Source organism: Rattus rattus, chromosome 14 (genome assembly GCF_011064425.1).
Source record: "Rattus rattus isolate New Zealand chromosome 14, Rrattus_CSIRO_v1, whole genome shotgun sequence".
Classification (NCBI taxonomy): Eukaryota; Metazoa; Chordata; class Mammalia; order Rodentia; family Muridae; genus Rattus; species Rattus rattus.
In genome coordinates this window covers 73,686,222-73,706,011 of record NC_046167.1, presented here as the reverse complement: position 1 = coordinate 73,706,011, position 19,790 = coordinate 73,686,222, and the positions used below count along the sequence as shown (strand labels likewise).

Here is a 19,790-nt window from a genome sequence, read left to right as displayed (position 1 = left end):
GGGCTCTGCCCTATTCCTCAAACCACCTAGCCCCTAGCTTCCTTCACACTTACCTCCCTAGGTGGGACCAGGTTGGGTTTCTCTCCTGGAGGCTGAGACTCTCTGAGAAGCCCTCTTTCCTTCCCTCCCCGCCTTTCCTGGCTGCCTAGAGATGGGCTACCAGCCAGCCAAGGCAGATGAGAAAAAATACGCAGCCCAGCCTAGTCCCACATAAAAGCTTTCCATGCATCACAAGGAGCCTTTGGTATGTAGAGATACACTGTATCGTATGCAGAGATCCATTGTGTGTATGTAGAGAAACATTGTATCATATGCAGAGACACATTGTGCGTATGTAGAGAAACATTGTATTGTATGTAGAGATACATTGTATCCCCAACGGAAACAGAACAGAAACAAAAAGGATACATTCATATCCCATGGACACTGTGGAGCAGCTGGGTGATGGCCAAGAACAGTAGGGGGTGGGGGGTGGCGCTCTCTCCCTCTCCATTCTGCCCCCCTCCCTGCCTTCTATATCCTATGACTTGGGGAGAGAGATTCTGAAAACAAGAAGTGAGGAGGTATACACTAAGGTTCCCCAAAACGTCCTGGCCTGGCACAGAGGCAGCGGGGTAGTGAGACTACACAGGGCAGAGTGGCATACAAGAAAGACACCTCGTGGCTGAATAATAATAATTATTATTAGAACAGTATCATACATCCAGGACAAACCCAGCTGCCCCAAGCCAACCATAAAATCCATATGTACAGCAGAGTCTGTGGATGGAGGGAGGGGTTGCCCAGTAGTACACCCAGGTCTTTCTTACACCAACTCTTTAAGGAGGGGCCAGCCCCTCCTTCCTGCCCCCTGCTAAAGCCTAGAACAAGTCAGGAGGCTGGCACTGCCAAAGTCACCTCTCCGTGTTCAGTATGCTTACGCCAAGGGACAAGGCCCACCTCCCCTTGATGGCCTACTGTGAGGAATTGGTAGGTAAACCTATGAGAGAACAAGTAGTCACCCCTTCCTGGCCCTTTCTGTGGGCCTGCCCACAGCAGAAAGGGACCAAAGACACTCCTGGTCCAGACAGGGCATGCAGCACAGACCCGTGGCATGCTTGGTTTGCCCAGGCACCATGCAGACAGCCTGGATTGTTACACAGGTGTCAGAGGACCGAGTGGATGGTGGAGTCTGAAGGGCCCTCCCTGGGCTGAGTAGTTGGTTCAGTCTATGGTGGAGCCTCCTGAGAACCTGGTCTTTGGGAAGGAAGCTGCAGAAATTCTGGAAGGACCAGGTCCTCTTTGCGAAGAAGTCCCCTCTGGTCATGGGCCCCGCTGCTCTGCACACGATTCAGCAGCTCCACTAGGCCTGGGGGTAGCCACAGAGTCAGGGCCCATATGGCCAAAGCACCTACACTAATGTTTCTCCATTCTGCTGCCTGCTATGACCACAGCCCCCTGGCCCCAGACTATCAGTATCTTCCAGTGCCAATGGCCTTTAGCCCCAGCCTTAGCTTAGGCCTCTCTGATGCCACTCACCCTCAATGATCCTCAATCCACTTCCCTCACCCCTCGAACCCCATAACTCCCATTATCCTCACCTTCAATGTCGCAGGTCTGTCGTTTCCCAGTAGAACCACTGGCATCTTCTACCGACAAACTGGAGGACAGTGGAGGAAGGTGACTGTCCTTGGTCTGGGTTCTAGGGAGGCATCCCTGCAAGAAAGTGGGGGTCAGGGACACAACTAGGAGGGGAGAAGAAGAGAGTAGAAAAGGGGCCTGGAGGCTCTCCATTACCTGGCTGCGGCAGGGAGGTATGCTGCTGGCTTCCCTTGTCTTTGCATCTATAATGGACAGCACCACTGTTGGGTTTGGTCTTCCTCTCAGAAGCCCCTCCTCCTGTGCCAGAGGCACACTGGGAAACCAAGTCCCAGGGTATAAACATCACTTACCTGGAAGAGTGTCCAAAACCAGTGTCTGTGAGGCCACTGAGCTCACTAGATTCTCCAAATCCACTAGCTGCTTCTCTCCTGGCTACAGAAAGAGGTTAAGCAGCTTGTGGGCTTGACCACAAAACCTTCCCTGCTGCTCTGACTGTCCCTTGACCCACAGCTACACCACTTACCCTGTGTAGGACCACCTGATCCAGGCTCAGGCCGTGCTTGGCCAAGATAGGCTGCAGCGCCTCCTGCAGACGCTTGGTGGGCTTAGCAGAGATCCGTACCACACGCTCCAGGCCGACCAACTCCAGCCTGCACAGGACCCTACAGCTGCAGGCTGATGGAAACCCAGACCCCCTTTCCCAAAATAAGCCCAGAGGGGACAAAGCTGAACCAGAGAGTGGAACAGTTTGGGGGTGGGGGTTTAACCTAGGGGCAGAGCTCTCTGCCCAGAATGAGATCTGAGATTTGGGGACCACTAGACTGAGATTTAGGGTAAGGGCACTCACTGGAAGGTGATCCTGTTTTCCAGTCGCACTTCCTGGTCTGCCAGCACGGTGCAATCCTGATCCAGGACCAGGGCCTTCTGCAGATGCCAGGCAGGGTCTAAGAATCCCCTCCATCCACCCCAAACCATCCCCTGAGGACACTATCATTTCTTCCTGTGTGGTACCCTAAAGATCAGAAGGACCAACCCATGAGTAACAGAGGGCTGAAGAGGCAGATGGGGTGGGGACTAGTGAAGTTTAAGCCTGATACAACCAAGGCTAAGGGGTCTGAAGAGTGGAAGATTCCCTGGGCACGATGGCATGGTCACAACTTTATCCCCAGCACTTAGGAGGCAGAGACTAATGGAGTTTAAGGCCAGCCTGGACAACATAGTAAGTCCTAGGATAGCCAGGACCATACAGTAAGACCCTACTGGAAAAAGAAAAAAGAAAGAAAGGAGCAGAAGATGCTTGGGAATGCTGGCGGAGGCTTGGGAAAGAATCTGGCTCCCAGAAATAGAGGGATGTGGGCATGCAAGTTAATGGGGACTCAGTAAGGATGAAGCTTGGGTCCTGGTTCCCTTCCTTCAGGTATGGGAAACTCACATACCTGACACATTTCCCATCACCCCTGGCCTTTTTTAGCCCTCTGGGCCTTGTCTCTTGCCTCCTTGATGCCCAGATCTGCCCCACCCCCACCACATACATCCGACCAGAAAGATGAAAAGCATTCAGTATAGTCCCGACACACAGTAGGGAGACAGACAAGCCTATTGTCTGTACCAGCACAAAACGTGTAGGGCGAGAGCTTAAAAGGGAGCGTGGAGACTCTCCCAGACAGTGGGCCTGCGCTGTGCCACGGGAACAGGTGGAAGGTGGGTGGCAGAGTTATATTTAGCACGCACAGAATCCCATCTGGGCTGTTGGCAGCTGTGCTGGTGGTCTAAGAAAGTGGGCAGAGCGCCTCCCATTGCTGCCCTAATACCCCCACACCCCAGGTCCTTAAGTATACCCTGCAAACACCTCCTTCCCTCCCTCTGGAGTGTCCTCTCCCTACCGTCCCCCCCAGACAAACTGTTCTCTGCCTTCCTTAGCTGCTGCTTCTCTCCAAGTCCTCTGACCAGACTTGCCACCTTCCCCGGAAGGGACTTTCTGGAGGTTTTCACTCGCCTCTCGCCTGGCTTGCCTGCAGCCTGGACCTAGCAGAACACAGCCTCCGAGCCAGTTCACTTCATATACATTGGCTGCCTCTTGGGGCTTGAATGACTTCCTGTCACTTCCCCTGGAGCAGCGTTGCTCCCCCTGGAACCTGCCGACATGGTGGCACCCTCTTATAGGGTGGCTTAAAAACAAGTTTCCCTAGACCTTGAAGCTTAATGCTCAGTTGTGCTCATGGAAGCGTTTGGGGATTAGGCTCAGAGAAACTTCTGGTCACAGAGGCGAGGAAATCGCCCATTCGTAACCTCAGGGGTGGGTCTGTGGGGATGTCAGTGTGAACTGTGGGGGGTGGAGGACCCTCTCCCCAGTTTTACCTCCTGGAAACCATCAGAGTAGGGGGGTGGGGGAAGCTGGGAGCCAAGATGATGGGGTGGGTTTGTGTGCGAGTGAGATTTTTGTGGGATATGGGCACGTGTCTGAGAATGAATGAGGACTTAATACTGGGACCCATGCAGACTTGGACACAGGAGTAGGAATAAGGTACACGAACAAGGTAGGAAGGTGTTAGTAATAGAGAGTGAATTTAGAATGGGGGGCGGGGCAGAGGATTAGGAAAAGAACTATGTCATGATCAGAAAGGAAGCAAGAGTTGGGGCCGGCCATGCTCGCACCTGTTCTTTGCCCACCAGGTAGACCTTAATGTCAGGTAGAGAGAGGCCTCTCTTCTCACAGATGCCTGCCAGCATGTCACGGATGGTGAGGCCAGGTCGAGCCAGGGCCAAGGAGGCCGTGCCGTCAGGTAGATACACGCAGCAGTACTTCCCGGGCCGGCTTTCGCTCTCACCCTCTCCACTTCCAAGGCTCTTCCGGTGGCTCTGGTTGTGAACGAGAACAGAGTATACACGTGAAGGCAAGCTGGGACACTCGCGTGTACACTTGGAAACAGGCGAAGACGTGTCTTGCTCCAGAAACACGTGTTCACTCAAACATCCAGACACTCAGCCAAGGCATGGTGGCACATGACTTTGCTCCTAGTACTTGGAAGCAAAGGCAGGCAGATCTCTGAGTTCAAAACATGCCTGGCTTACAGAGTGAGTTCCAGGACAGCGAGGGCTACCCAGAGAAACCCTATCTCAAAAAACAAAAACAAAAACAAAAAACAAAAACAAAAAGCAACAGCAAGAAAACAAGAAACAAAACAAACAACAAACAAATCAACTCCCCCCCCCAAAAAAAACAACCCTCCCAAAAAAAACCCAAAAACATTTGGACACTCAAAGACAGCTCCCTAACTAGCCACACACACACACACACGATGCGCTGAGGCACCCACGCATGCGCACATCTCCTAGCTGAGGCTATGCCTCCATAGTATGTACAGAGAGCACTGTGTCTGGCACAGAGAGAAAGGGAGCGTCAGGCGATGGCTCTGTGGCACAAGCTAGGAGTGGAAGCGTAGCTGTCCACTGTGAATGCTGGGAACCCATGAAGAGAACTAGCAGTGGTCCTAACCAGACGGCACCTTCTCTCAAAGGCCACTCACCTCGGATTTGCTGCTCACAAAGGCAAGGAAGCCCAGGTCCAGACTCGCGGAAGAATTCAGGGACCCCTGAGACTCTCGTCGCAGGGCCGAATTCACGGCTCCACCCGGCATCTCTAAGGGAAAGTCAGCAATGAAGAGGCTTGCTTTCTCTCACCATCGCTCTGACAGGGCCCTCCCTTTCGATGGGCCCTGTTTGAAGCTATCGCTCGAGGACTTAAAGCGTGTGGGTCCCTGGGTGTGTTTCCGTGTAGCCTCCTGGAGAAGCTAGGCGTTCTCAAGAACCTACGTTGGGGGTTTAGGTTTTGCCTTATTGCAGACTGGGTCAGGTAGGAAGAAAGGGGCGTAGCCAACATTCCTGGCCACACCGTTCTAGGACCAGGTTCGGATCTCACCTCTACGAAAGGACTTGCGGAGAGGGCGGCCCTCAACAAGCGGCAGCTGCCCCAACTCTTCCACACCGAGCGGCAGTGACTTTCCAGGCTTCAGCTTTGGCTTCTGGGGATACAGGGAAGACTCTGGTGCGGAGCAGCGCCCCAGTCCCACAAACGTATCTAGGTCTGGGAAGACCCTTCATGGGACTGTTCACAGCCCCCGCCCTGCCCCTTGCCACCCCTGTCCGCACCTTCCTCGCGGTGTCCGGGCTCCCGAGGTGTGAGGATCCAGGTTCCCGCAGGGGGCGTCCCTCGGCCTCGGCCAGCAGGCACTCTTGGTACAGCGGGGATTTGACGAAGCGCGCATAGCTGTCGAACTTCATCAAATTGAAGATCTGCTCGGCCAGCGGACGTGAGTGGTGATTGGCACCAGGAGAGGATAGTGGAGGGCTGGACGTTCTGCCTGTACCTCTCTTGTCCTAGGTCCCGCCCTAGCCAGTCCAAGTAGGGGAGCCCCAAATCCTGCCTTCCCAATGCCGGTCATTTTCCTGGAGTCTGAGACCCGCCCCTACTCTTGACCCTGCCCCAACCCATCCTTCACTGCTTTTGCCCCTTCCCCTCTGACTCTGCCCCTGAATCTGGTCCTTTTGAGTGGTCCATTGATGTCCCTTCTCAGCCTGTCCTTGCCTCCTGGCCCCCTCACCTGAAGCTGCTGTGCTCGGAACATATCGGGCCTGGGCTGGGCCAGCACCTCCTCACTAAGCCAGGCCTGTCGGTCGATGTTCACTGGGCTCAGCGCCTGGCTGGACAGGAACTCATGGTAGATGTTGTGGGCCTCCTGAGCTAGCTGGAGGATGAGGGACCGAAAGAGGTAAGTGGGCATGCCCCCGGCCCTAGCCCCCACCCGTCCGTCCCATTTTTCTCTCCACCTGCTTGGTGTCGCTGGCTGGGATCTGTTGGAAACGCTCGCAGGCTTGCCAGAAAGTTACATTCTCGGCGCTGAATTCCTTCTTCAGGAACTCCTGGCGTGAGGAGAAGGGGAAGGAAGGCCTTCAGACACAGGCTGATTCAGGGACGTGTTCTAAGACTGGGACAGACACGGAGGCCAAAAGACCAGACAGACAGACAGATGGTGCCAGATCTGGGATACCGGAAGAGAACAAGAAACAGAGATGAGGACAAGAAGGGAGAGTTCCCAGCTTGGTGATGAGGGAAAGAGTGCCAAAGACAGGGACCACAGAGAGAAGCAGCACTCCGGCCAACCTGAAGCCTTGTCTATGTCCCCTCCAGCACCCCCTTCCTGCAGTGGCACCTGCCCTCCCCCATTGCATCCCACCCCAGGGCTTACAGTGAAGTAAGCCAGACCGCGTGGGTCTTGCAGCAGCCGCTCAAAGGACTGGGCCCAGCTGGCCACAGGCTGCTCGTCAGTGGAGAAGGGGCTGCTGGGGCCACTGGGGAGGCTGTGGATGCTGAGGGAGCTGCCTCTGCCCTCACCCTGGGCCTGGGAACCTGATGTGCTGGTCAGTTCTGCAGAGAGATGGACAAGTTAGGGTGAGCCCTTCTCCTTCCTCAGCCTGTGGCCCAGTCCCCCTCCAAGGCAGGCATCTACTCTGCAGGTCTGATTACCTCAGAGATCAACAAGTGGCTGGGAGTGTCCCCCCCCCCATTTCCACCTCCCTGTACCTCCCTCCCTCTTTGCCTCCCTCCCCCTCCTCCTTCTTCCCTCCTTCCCCCTCCCCCCTTCTTTCCTCCTTCTCAGATCCACACATCTGTTACTACTCACCTCCATCAGAGACAGCCAGGACCTAGGAGAGACCCAAAGTAGATCAGAGTAGAGCCCCACAAAGCCCTGTGAGATGTTTTAAGGAGCCACACCAGGCGGACCCTCAGAGAGCTGGGACTGTGTTCTCTCCCTAGAGAGTAAAGCTGACTGGCTCCAGATAGTCATCACTGCCTAGGGTTTTGTTCAGGCTTTCCTGGACCCCTTTCCATCGTGTGGCAACCGCTGTGTGCTGGGACTTACTCAGGGTGCTTTCTAGCGGCCCCTGGTTCCCTTCTCTCTCTCAGCCCCTGCTGGGTGAGCCCAGGCGTGCTTGGGCTTCAACCTTTCTTCTTCCAGTGGTACTGTCTGTAAGGATTTGGACCCAGCAGCCCACTTGCGACACTGATCTTGTGTTTGAGGGAGGAAAGATGTTTCTGTAGCAAGTGATCTCATCCCACCCTCCCGTGGGCACAGCATGGGACACTGGCTTTATGGCACAGAGCAGAGTCCCTCAGACTTTAGTGGAGTGGCCAGGAGGGTCCACCCTGACATTCAGATTTAGTAGATCCAGGATGGGGCTTGAAGATCTCCATTTCTCACAGGCTTCTGGGTAATTCTGGTGCTGGTCCAGGGAGCCATGATGGGAGCACTGTCATTCACACCAACTCCATTCATTCTCTCCTACGATGCATTCTAACCCCGGCTTCTCTAGGAATCTGAGTCAAACGGAACTTCCCACCATCACCTTGAAGGGGTTCTTGCAATGGCTTCTCTTGGTTCCCTTCCTGCCTCTCCAGAAGTTTCCAGGCTCCTCTGTAGACCCCTACCCATGCAGGGTGGGCCATCCCCTCTCCTGGTTCTGTTCTGGGCCACACTCAGCCAGCTCCTGGCCCATACCTGTCTCCCTATGTTCAAACTCAGCCAGTCTCCAATGGGCACTCCTCCATCCCCACCGTGAAAGTTCTGAAATAGCTTTGAACCCTATCTTTTTTTCTATCACTTAGACTCCTGCACCTCTGACTTCCTTTACCTCCCACATTCCACTAGGCCCTGTCATAGAAACCCCTGGCATGCCCCTTTTCTCATCCTACTGGAAGCAAGCGTGGGACACCCCCCCAAACTGCTCTCCACTCTCCACCCCTACCCTCAGAGCACCTGGTCATGTGGAAGGCAGGACTGGCTTGCAGGACATTGTAGAGTATGATTTGGCCTCCAGGGAAAAATAAGTTTAAAGGGGCCTCATATGTTTAAAAATTAAGAGGGTCCACAGGGTCCATTTTCTTCTCCCGAGCATCTTCTCAAAGTAGCATCCAAGGGACTCTGGGGCCAGTCTGATACATCTATGTTCTTTGGAAGCAGTGGGAAGCAATCGATGCCCAGACTGCTTGGATTCAAACTTTGTGCTCTGTGACCTTGGGAAGAGTACTCAGGAGTGTTTTTACCTTAGTCCATGCTCTCTAAAAGTTGGGCAAACAGTGACCCCGAAAAGGACTGCTTCATTCGAGTGAGTTAAACACACAGAGGGAGCTTGACAACACTTCGTGGGGTCTAGTCAATATTCTAGAACATTACAGACACCGTTGCTGCATCGATACCCATGGTCCCATGCTGCCAGGTGTTTGGGTTTGTTACCGAGCTGGAGGGCAAAGGGCACAATCGTCTGAACTCTCGAGATGAAGGTTCAAATCTTAGCTCTGCATTTTTTTTTTTTTTACAACCTTGCATGGGGGTTGAGCAAGAGAGAAAGTTTGCAATTACCTGAGCTGGGTGTGGGACCGGCTCCCCAGAACATCACGCTCTGGGGCCTCTTCCCTCCCACCTCCCCACACTGTGTCTCACACTCCTCCGGATGCCTCTCATCGTTAGAACCATGTCTCCTTCCAAGGTCTTCACCTCTCTCAGCTGAGGGAAGCACATCTGACTCCTAGGGTGGGAGGTCCTTCACCACGCCTGAGGTCCCTAGGCAGCCTGCTATTTTCTTCCCCAACACCTGCCTGCACCCCACTGCTGTCTTCCTCCCCCAGCTGCTACAGACCTGCAGCTGTGGAGCTTCAGAGCGGTCCTCCCCCCTCTCTGGTGCAGGTCCCCCTCTCTGTGCACTGCCTTAGCCTCTCCAAGGATCCTCACTAGGGTTTGATTTGGCTCTCAGGGGTTTTATTTCTATGTCCTCTTTAATTAACTATGTCCTGAAGTGGGGCTGGCTTTAGGTGGTTTTCTCCAAGCCTTTCCCTCCCCACTGTTCCACCCTGGACTCAATTCCTTGCCTGCCTCAGTAGGATTGCTGTTGCCAAGTTACAGTTACACCCTACCTGTACCTGACTAATGAGCCCCTCCAACAGCATTTGCCTCCTCCTCGATTCCACCCTACACTTTATCAAACTTCTATTTTCCCCCACACCCCTGCTTCCTGTTTTGCTGTTTCCTTTGCCCGAGTACTTGCTTCTATACCCCTGGCACTGCTCCTGGATCCCTACCTATCATCAGCTGTCCCCCAATGCTGGTCTTCACATCCCCCTTATGTCTACTCATGCCTGGACCTCTCGTGCCCGCAGCCTGGTAGCTCCTGGAGGGCAGGTCTTGTTGGGAAGGAGTCTATCTGAAATCCCTGCCCCAGGGGTGCCCTCTTTGACCCTCTGCTTAAACAATCTTGACTAAGCTGGCTGGCCCAGGTGCCAGGCTCCCAGGTCCAACTTCTTTTGTTGAAAATGCAACTGGGACAGAACTGGAAGAGGGACAGGAATATTGAGCTGACAGGAGGGGGAAGAATGGAGCCCAATTCCTGCCCAGTCATTTGAGAATCTGAAATAACTGGCATTACTTGATCCCATTTCCCCAAGTGGAGCGCTAGGTGCAGATTCCCAGCCTCTGGGGGGGCTGCTGGAAGTGGTGGGGGACAACCGTAGTCAGAGCACCGTCGCAGCTGTGACTTACACAGGCTACGAGGCATGGAGAAGTTGGGTTCAGCAGTGACCCCGATTCTTACCTCTGCTGGATGAGCCCTGTTGAGTGAATGGAGGAAAAGAGGAAGAAAGGACTAGGAAGGGTGTGGTGGCGGGTGACACTCCCAACCCTTAGCGGGGCTCTGGCTTGAATTTGTCATGCTTGGTTCTTAGGAAGTGGCTCTAAAGGAGCTTCTGGTACCTGAGGACGCTGGGGGGTGGGGGGACCTCAAGTTTCCTGATGCAGCTGTTGTTATAAGCAACCTGTAGTCTTACGCCACACTCAACACCTCTGCCCCCTGTAGCAGATCTTATTGTCCTTGTTTTACAGGCAAGGGACCTGAGGCCCAGACCAGTTATACAGTTGAGAAGGGACAGAGGTAATATTCCATGCCAAGCTTGCCTGTCAGTGATGGAATCTGAAGACTTCACCAGGTTTCCCCGTGTTGCTTCCAGATACATATTTGAAACGGGGTCTCCCTCTGTACCCCTGGCTGGCCTGACACCCCCTCTGTAACCCTGGTTGGCCTGGTACCCCCTTGTAGCCCTGGCTGGCCTGGCACCCCCTCTGTAGCCCTGGTTGGCCTGGTACCCCCTCGTTGCCCTGGCTGGTCTGGTACCCCCTTTGTAGCCCTTGGTTGGCTTAGCACTCTCTATGTAGCCCTGGTTGGTCTGGTACCCCTTGTAGCCCTGGCTGGCCTGGCACCCCCTCTGTAGCCCTGACTGGCCTGGTACCCCCTCTGTAGCCCTGGCTGGCCTGGTACCCCCTCTGTAGCCCTGGCTGGCCTTTAGTTTCCAGAGGATCCATCTGCTTCTGCCTTCAGAGCTTTGGGATTACAGGTGTAAGTCACTGCACCCAGCCTGACCACCTCTCTTATAGATAAGAGAGCTTGGAGGTCCAGGGCTTGTAGCCCTTGGGCACAGATGGGTGAGGTCTCCATTGGTGAGGTCTAGGGACTCCTCTTGAGCTGTGTCCGTAGAGGATTCAGAGAGCAATCAACTGATAGATACCCCAGGCTTTCACTGTCCCTTATCACAACTCTTCCTCAAATCAGACCTTTATTCCAGCACTCTCACCCGTGTCTCTGGTGCCTTTCCAGAGCTGATCACATGACCTGAGGTCTCGTCTCACTCTATGGATGTGCATACAACCCTAGGTGCCTGATCCCCTCTCCTTGAGCCAGCTCCATAGAGCTTTCTCCAAGACGGCCTTTCTATAACATACCCCTGACCTGCCCTCCCTGACCCTGAGTAGCACACCAGGAACTCAGAGGCACACGGGCTTCTCTTAGGTCTCTTTGCCAGAGTATGTAGCAGGACCAACTCTGCATTTCCAGAAAGAGAGCTATGATTCTTTTCTTCCAATTAGGAAGTTAATCTCACGGACTCCCTTGGTGGCATAGCCCTCCACCATTCCTGTGCGTTTTCCTGTGTACAAATATCCCTCGGGGCCATTCCCTCTCTAGCTTGCATGTGCTTTAAGGACCATCTTCTACCGAGTTGGATGTTAGTGGAGAAGATTGTTTCCCTTGCCAGATTCTTCTCGGGCTTTCTCCACCTCTCACCTATGGCTCCTCCCAAAACCAGAAGTGTTTTCCAGTGCTCTTCACTCATGTCTCTCATGCCTGGCTAACTGGTGCTAACTGGGGTCTGGGACCTGGGTCTTCCGTGCTCAGGGTAGGACAACCCAGAGGAGCCCCCGAGGGAATGTATGAGTGAGTGCGCAAACCAAGTGGCAGCTGGTACCGAGTGACGATTTCTCTGGGAGGGGGTTAGGAGCCTCTCTAAGTGACAGCTGATTGCCAGAAGGATGAGGCTCATGATTGACACTGCCTCGGCAAGGAACGGTGGGGGATGGGGAGGAGCCAGAGCCGGACAGTGCTGGGGGACTCACGGGGTGTGTGTGTGTGCAAATGGCGACCCTTCTGCTCGACAGCATATCAACAGTATATCCCCTGAGCCTCCCCGTTTGATAACAGCTGGACACGTCACCCACAGGCCCCTCTCCATTCACATCTACATCAAAGTCATCAGTGCCTGTCTTCTCATCCCTGCCCCAGCCTAGTATGGCCTCACAAAGCTGCCCACTGTCCAGTAAGTAGACATCTGTGAATCATGAGGTCTCAAGGGCCATACAGAGGACTCAGAACTTATCCAAACAAACATATGTGACAATCACTGAGAGGATCTGGGGCAGCTGTGGGCTTGGCAGGATCCAGCCTGTACTTTACTCTGAATGACTTTGGATAGAGAAGCCATGGGCTGACACAGGAGGGACAGGCTGGGTCTGTCTCCAGCCCTCTCAGCTGGCGGGTAGTTCTGGGTTCTGTCCCAGAAGCATCAATCCAGCTATTCTTTTGTGGAGGGCCTGGGCTATTTCTCCATGGCCCCATGGCCAAGTCACCTAGAGAGGAGCAAGCCAATTGCGATGCCCGCCCAGGGTGGGTTCAAGGGGGGTGGGCTCTCCACGGACTTTCTAAGTTGGGTTGGTGGTAGAGGAAGTAGGGTGGGGGCTGAGCTAACTTTTGGAATCGGTCTCCCTTCCACCCAAACAGCACGGTGCCGGCAGTCAGGGGCTTCTGGGCGAGATATGAGAACTAATCTTAGGAACTGTAGAGCAGAGGCAAGAACTGTTTGGTGAGGTGGGAGATTCTTAAAGAGGGGACGGAAAGACAGGGGCTATTGGGATGGCCCTTCTGTGGCCTTTGCAAAGCTTCAAGGGTCTCATATTCATTTTGCCACTCAGCAAACAGGACATTGATCCATTTCTATTTCATTTTAAAGATGACAAAACAGGATAGGATCTTCCTTGGGAAAAGACAACAGAGCTAGAACTGGGTCCCAGGTCACTTTGGATCCACTGGCTTTGTCCCATGGTTCTAGGCTGGAGCCTTAGAATAGGGGCTACCAGGACAGTGTTTGGTCTCCCTGGAGTTTTTTAGTGACCCTGCTAGGTGAGCCAGGTCCCTAAGGAGAAAAGGGAGGCTCAACACAGCCTGCCCCATTTGGTGAATGAATGAAGAGACAGAAACTCCGGGACAGCTCTAGTCAGGAGTTAAACAGCCCAGAGAGGGTGTAAGGGGATAGGGCTGCAAGCAGGGCATCCTAGCCTAAGTTGCACATCCCTCCCCCTTCCTGGAAGCTAGGAATAGAACGGACAAAGCTGATCTTCCCATCCTGCCCTTACCGACCCATCCTAGGCTGCCAAAGAGCATTAGTTCAGACAGGCCGCCTCTGGAGCAGGTTGATGTAGTGACCCAGCAAGGGCTGCTCTTCAAACCCTATCTTGGGCACTTAGAGCATGAGGTGAAGAGAGGAGGGCTGAGGGCCAGAGATAGAGGATTTGAGAAGTTTTAGGAGTGACCAGGGAGCAACAGGACCACTGGATCTCCGTGCTATCAGCTCCAGTGATCCCAGCAACAGATGAGGAAGCAGGAGTTCAACCTGCATGTGGAACCAGAGACCTATGCCCGCTGTGCTCTGGGCTACTCCCCGGGGTTGCACCAGACTCCTAGTGGGGCATCGGAAGGGTCCTGGGTGACAGCACCAGGTCTGACTGCCAGCAGCTGCCTGTACCCAACTTCTCCAGCCTTCTGGTAGCCCCTGTGGCTCCTCGGCAACCTGCCGGGTGTGCCTCCTGGACTCCACCCTGGGTGTGCCCACCCCCTCCTTGTGGCTCTGGCTCGGAGCCCACACTCACCATGCGCCCGTTGGGGACACCCAAGTGCTTGGGCTTCCCTGGCATGCCTCCGTTGCTCACAGGTCCCCTCCACGGGGGGCCACCCACCACAAGGATCGTGGAAACACCGACCAGCACTCTCAGGGTGGCGGGCAAGCAGTGGAGAGAGCTCGCTCTGCTCCTCCGGGCCCTTACATCCTGAAACACCAGCTCACTACCTCTTTTCTCTGCCACAGGAAGTGTCTCTATAGAAACCAAACCACAGAAAGAAGCAAGGTCTAAGAGAGCGAATGCCTCTTCCTACTCTCATACACATACACACACACACACACACACACACACACACACACACACGTTCACGCACACACACACATGCCGCCAACGCACCCTCGGTTGCACCCCATGCGAGCACCAACACACAGCAGGAGCCTCCTTGTGCCCGGCGAGGAGCCTGGAGTCTGGCTCAGTCTGAAGGCTCCAAGGATGTGTCAGCACACAGAAGTGCATGCTCAGACGACTAGGCACTTGTGGCACAGGTCGTCTGGTGGGGGTTTCCATGGACACGGGACATGTGCACTGGGTCCTAGGCATTCACGTACGTGCTTCATTCAGTACTTATTTACCTACTATGTCCCAGGCGTGTGCATGCTTAGCACCCCTGGCTTAGACCCTTTGCACGGGGAGAGACTGCTATCCCCAGGCTGTCATCTGATGGCCAGGTGAGCTAAGAGGTGAATGCATTGCATGTGTGACCGTGCACGTGGGCACGCTGTGTCATGAATCTTCAGACATACACATGGGAAGCTGTATGTGGTACCACATGTATGTAATGCCAGCACTTGGGAGGCGGAGGCAGGGAAAACATAGTATGAGGTCAGACTTAGCTCCATGAGATCTAATCTGTACCTGTATCTGTACCTGTACCTGTACCTGTATCTGTATCTGTATCTGTATCTATATCTACATATAAATAAGGTAGATAGTGCATAGTGCCTTGGATGGGAGCATATGACAGGCATACCTATGTGTAGGCCTATGTGTAGTCACACCCAGGGACCAGGCATGCACGCATGCACTGAAGGGTAGCAGAGTGGATTGGGCACATCCAAACCAAAGAGGGTCATTAAGCCATATTCATGGGGCTGGAGATGGCTCAGTGGTTAAGAGCACCGACTGCTCTTCCAGAGGTCCTGAGTTCAAATCCCAGCAACCACATCGTGGCTCACAACCATCTGTGATAGGATCCGATGCCCTCTTCTGCTGTGTCTGAAGGCAGCTACAGTGTACTCATATACAAAATAAATAAATCTTTTTTAAAAAAAGCCATACTCATGTAGAAAGCCCACCTTCCTGTAGAACCGTCTTAGCTCAGACTCTATAAGAAAAATACCATGTCCAAGAGGCAGGTGGAGCTCTCAATTCAAGGCCAGCCTCATCTACAAGGCCAGCCAGGACTACATAATGATACCCTGTCAACAAACAAAGAAACGAAAACACACTGGTCTAGAGGGATGGCTCAGGGGTTAAGAACACTAGCTACTCTTCCGGAGGACCCAGGTTCCAGTCCCAGCAGCCACACGGTGGCTCACAACTGCTCGTGACTTCAGTTCCAGAGGACCCCGATGTCCTTTTCTGACTTCTGAGGGTACCAGGCATGCAGGTGGTACACAGACACACAGGCAGGCAAAAACGGTCACACACATAAGAATATTTTTTTTAATTATTAGGAAAAAAATGCCATGAATCAGGTGGCTGGGACAACCACCGATCTATTCTCATCGTTCCAGAAGTGGTGTGTCCAAGCTCAAGCAGTAGCTCACTTGTGGTCTGACAAGTTCTGGCTCGCTGATGGCCATCTTTTTGCTGTGCCCATCTGTGTCAGGAAGCAAAGAGAAAGGAAGCACACTCTGTCCTGTCTTGTCTTATAAAGGACACTCGTCCCATCCTATCCGGTCCACCTCCTGCGTGATGTACTTTCTGTCCAAAGGTTCCACCACCAACATTTCCAAATATTAATAAAACAAGTAGTTAGCCTTTCGATATGCGTAAAAGGAAGCAGTCTTTGAAACAGTTTGTTTCCCTAATTAGCTTACCGTGCGTGGGTACACGGTCACACTGTGGCACAGAGGCCAGAGGACAGCTTTCAGGACTTGGCTCTCTGCTCTCACCACGTGGGTCCCAGGGGTAAAACGCAGGCTTGGTAGCGAATAGCACACCTCCCGCTTAGGTTTCCCATTGCCCTCACCCCAGCTTCTGATTTCGTTTAGTTTTGTTTTTTGAAGTTATTATTATTGTCATTGTTGTCATTATCGTTGTGCACATTTCTGTGTAGGGGTATGTGAGTGCGTGTGTCAGCGTGTGAGGAAGCCACGAGCCTCTAATACGCTCGAGTTGAAGTTACAGGCCAATGTGAGCCATGGGTACAAAACTGGCCTCAGGTCCTATACAAGAGCAGTACCCGCTCTTAGCCACTGCACCATCACCAGACCTAAGGTTCCACTCTGTTGCCTAGATGAGCCCTGAACTTCTGAGTTCAAAGAATTCTTCTGCCTCAGGATGTGTTTGTTCCCTGGCTGGATACAGTAGATGGTGAGACCCCAGAGGATCGTGAAGCCACAAGAAGAGAGAAGCAGGGTCTATGCACTGGAGCCTCAAACGCCAGCTTTGGATGATTCTGAGAGCCCTGAGAAGTGAACTTGGTGCCAGTGCACACATTAGAGTCCGTTTGTTACAGCAGCGATCACAGCTCCACTTTATCCACCTCTTTCTGGAGACCTTGCTCCTGGACCCCCATGCAGAAAAGGAAAGTATGGTGGTACACACCTGTAATCACAGCAATAGAGGGTGCAGGAGTTCAAGGTCATCCTCTGTGATATAGCTAACTTGAGGCCAGTGAGGCTACAAGCGACCTTGTCTCAAACAAACAAGAGCGTCTGCAGCAGCTCATGCCAGCACTCAGGAGGCTGAAGCAGCAGGGTTGTCAGGATTGGCAATCTGGGCTACTAAAGTGCTCATGAGACTAGAGAGGAAGGTTGGGCTTATGTAGGGATGTGCAACATGCTAGGTTTGATACCTGTGATGGTTTGCATATGCTTGGCTCAGGGAGTGGCATTATTAGGAGGTGTGGCCTTGTTGGAGTAGGTGTGTATCACTGTGGGCACTAGACCCTGATCCTAGCTGTCTGGAAGTCAGTATTCTGCTAGCAGCCTTCAGATGAAGGCTCTCAGCTCAGCCTGCCCCATGCCCGCCTGGATGCTGCCAGGATCCCACTTGATGATAATGGACGAAACCTCTGACCTGTAAGCCAGCCCCAACTAAATGTTGTCCTTATAAGAGTTGCCTTGAGGGGTTGGGGATTTGGCTCAGTGGTAGAGCGCTTGCCTAGCAAGCGCAAGGTCCTGGGTTCGGTCCCCAGCTCCGGAAAAAAAAAAAAAAAAAAGAGTTGCCTTGGTCATGGTATCTGTTCGCAGCAGTAAAACCCTAATGAAGACAGTGCCCAGCCCTAGAATAAATGAGTGAATAGCTTGCCTGTGAGGGAGCTAATGTGACCTGAGTGCAGTCCACCCACCTGCTGTGCCCCGGAACCAGGCTGCATTTCATGGGGTGCTTTATAGTTTACAAGGCCCTCTCCTAATAGGACTTCATTTGGTCCTTAGGACTTATATGAATGCTACTCAATCGCTCCCGTTTGACGGATCAGAGGACAGCACTCTGTCTGTCTGGTTGTGGGGCATCCTGCTTGGTTATGTGGACAGAAAGCAGACAGAGGTGAGTGCTGTCACATAGCTTGCTCTGTCCTTTTCCTTCAGTCCAGGACGCCAGCACATGGGATAAGGCTTCTCTATTCGCTTGCCCTTCATAGACACACCCAGAGATGTGTGTCAAAGGTCATTGTAAATCCAGCCAAGCTGACAGTGAAGAGCCGACCATTACGGCACCTGTCCACCGAGCCTCCCACTGCCACAGCTTGGCTTGTTGGACTGAGACAGTCTCAAGTAGCCCTCACTCAGGGGGTCTCAAGATTCTTATGGATCTGAGGGTAAGTGTGGATTCCTGATCCTCCTGCCTCCGCTTCCCAAATGTTGGGATTACAGGAGTGTGCTACCACGTCCAGATACCACGAACTCCGTATCTGCTCCAAACCACTGTGTTCCTTTTTAAGTTCATGCCTCTAACTCCACTTCCTCTGCTGAGAGAGACTTCTCAGACAAATCCAGGATGAACCACTCTTCATTCTTTGTGACCCAGGGAGAGGTTCTAGAACAAATGCTCTTTCAACACTTAATTACTTCCAAGGTGCACTTTTCTACATTCCTGGGACTCAGCTGTGACCGCCCCTGGCAAACTCAGCCTCAAGTGAAGTTCAGTGCAATGCCCAGAGCCTAGTTTGCATGGGTATAGGGAAATCTCTGAAGCGGGTGCTCAGAGGGCCTTTGTTGTACATGTAAGTTCTTTTTCTATGTATGTATGTGCACACATACACACAATATATGTTTATAAACATAACCCTCATATCAGCAGGATCTACAGCTGTGCATTCAACTAATTATAGATGGGAGATATTAGGAAAAAATGTTCTTTGTCTTAGTGTTACTATTGCTACACTGAAACACCATGACCAGAAGCAACTTTGAGAGGATTGGGTTTATTTGGCTTATACTTCCATATCACTGTTCATCACTAAAGGAAGTCAGGACAGGAACTCAAACAGGGCAGGAAATTGGAGGCAGGAGCTGATGCAGAGACTATGGAAGAGTGCTTTGTACTGGTTTTTAAAAGAACCCAGGATCACCAGCCCAGTGCTGGTACCACTCACCACCATAGGCTGGCCCTTCCTGAATCAATCACTAATTAAGAAAATGCTCTATAACCAGATCTTATGGAGGTATTTTCTCAACTCAAAGGTTCCCTTCTTTCAAAAGACTATAGCCTGTGTCACGTTGACATAAAACTAGCAAGCATACTTCTCACCGAACACAAAGTTTTCTTGTCATTCTCTGTCAACATCACCATTACATACAATTTGTTAAGTATTACATGTAATCTAGAGATAATTTAAAGTATATTGGAAGCCATGCATAGAGGCACATGCCTTTAATTCCAGTACTTAGAAAGGAGAGGCAGCCTTTGTGAACTCTGTGTGAGTTCCAGGCCAGCCTGGTGCAGGAAGTACTCCTAATCTTTGGGCCATCTCTGCAGCCCCGAAATCAGGATTTCTTTTTTTTTTAAAGATTAATTTATTTATTATATATAAGTACACTGTAGCTGTCTTCAGACATCCCAGAAAAGGGCATCAGATCTCATTACAGATGTTTGTGAGCCACCATGTTGTTGCTGGGATTTAAACTCAGGACCTCTGGAAGAGCCGTCAGTGCTCTTAATCACTGAACCATCTCTCCAGCCCCGAAATCAGGATTTTTTTTTTTTTGTTCTTTTTTTCAGAGCTGGGGACTGAACCCAGGGCCTTGTGCTTCCTAGGCAAGCGCTCTACCACTGAGCTAAATCCCCAACCCCCGAAATCAGGATTTCTAATGTAAATTTAAGTACTTAAAAAAAAGTATTGGCGGGGTTGGGGATTTAGCTCAGTGGTAGAGCGCATGCCTAGCAAGCTCAAGGCCCTGGGTTCGGTCCTCAGCTCCCCCCCCAAAAAAAGTATTGGCAGCTAAATGTTTTACTAAGTAGATTAACAGATACAATGGAACAGTATTGTGTGTGTGTGTGTGTGTGTGTGTGTGTGTGTGCGAGAGAGAGAGAGAGAGAGAGAGAGAGAGAGAGAGAGAGAGAGAGAGAGAGATTGCTCAGCGGTTAAGAGCACTGACTGGGGTTGGAGAGATGGCTCAGTGGTTGAGAGCACTGACTGCTCTTCCAGAGGTCCTGAGTTCAAATCCCAGCAACCACATGGTGGCTCACAACCATCTGTAATGAGATCTG

The 19,790-nt window shown here is 52.5% G+C and overlaps 1 protein-coding gene across 2 annotated transcripts; it reads right to left on the bottom strand.

Annotated features, from left to right (window-relative positions):
- Nucleotides 1-661: 661 nt before the first annotated feature.
- Nucleotides 662-14,358, bottom strand: Rgs14 (regulator of G protein signaling 14). Of its 2 annotated transcripts, XM_032884401.1 has the most exons (16): nt 14,280-14,358; nt 13,881-14,104; nt 7,263-7,284; nt 6,828-7,006; nt 6,409-6,501; nt 6,183-6,326; nt 5,731-5,874; nt 5,501-5,603; nt 5,109-5,221; nt 4,237-4,440; nt 2,429-2,505; nt 2,105-2,231; nt 1,932-2,013; nt 1,777-1,823; nt 1,581-1,695; nt 662-1,348 (listed from the first exon to the last, which is right to left on the bottom strand). In XM_032884401.1, the coding sequence occupies exons 2-16, from the start codon at nt 13,923-13,925 to the stop codon at nt 1,209-1,211; spliced, it is 1,635 nt and encodes a 544-aa protein (XP_032740292.1). In that variant the 5' UTR covers nt 13,926-14,104; nt 14,280-14,358; the 3' UTR covers nt 662-1,208. The 2 variants fall into 2 exon arrangements, with proteins under 2 accessions (XP_032740292.1, XP_032740293.1); XM_032884402.1 differs by lacking the exon at nt 14,280-14,358 and having other exon boundaries at nt 13,881-14,125.
- Between the last annotated feature and the right edge of the window lie 5,432 nt (nt 14,359-19,790).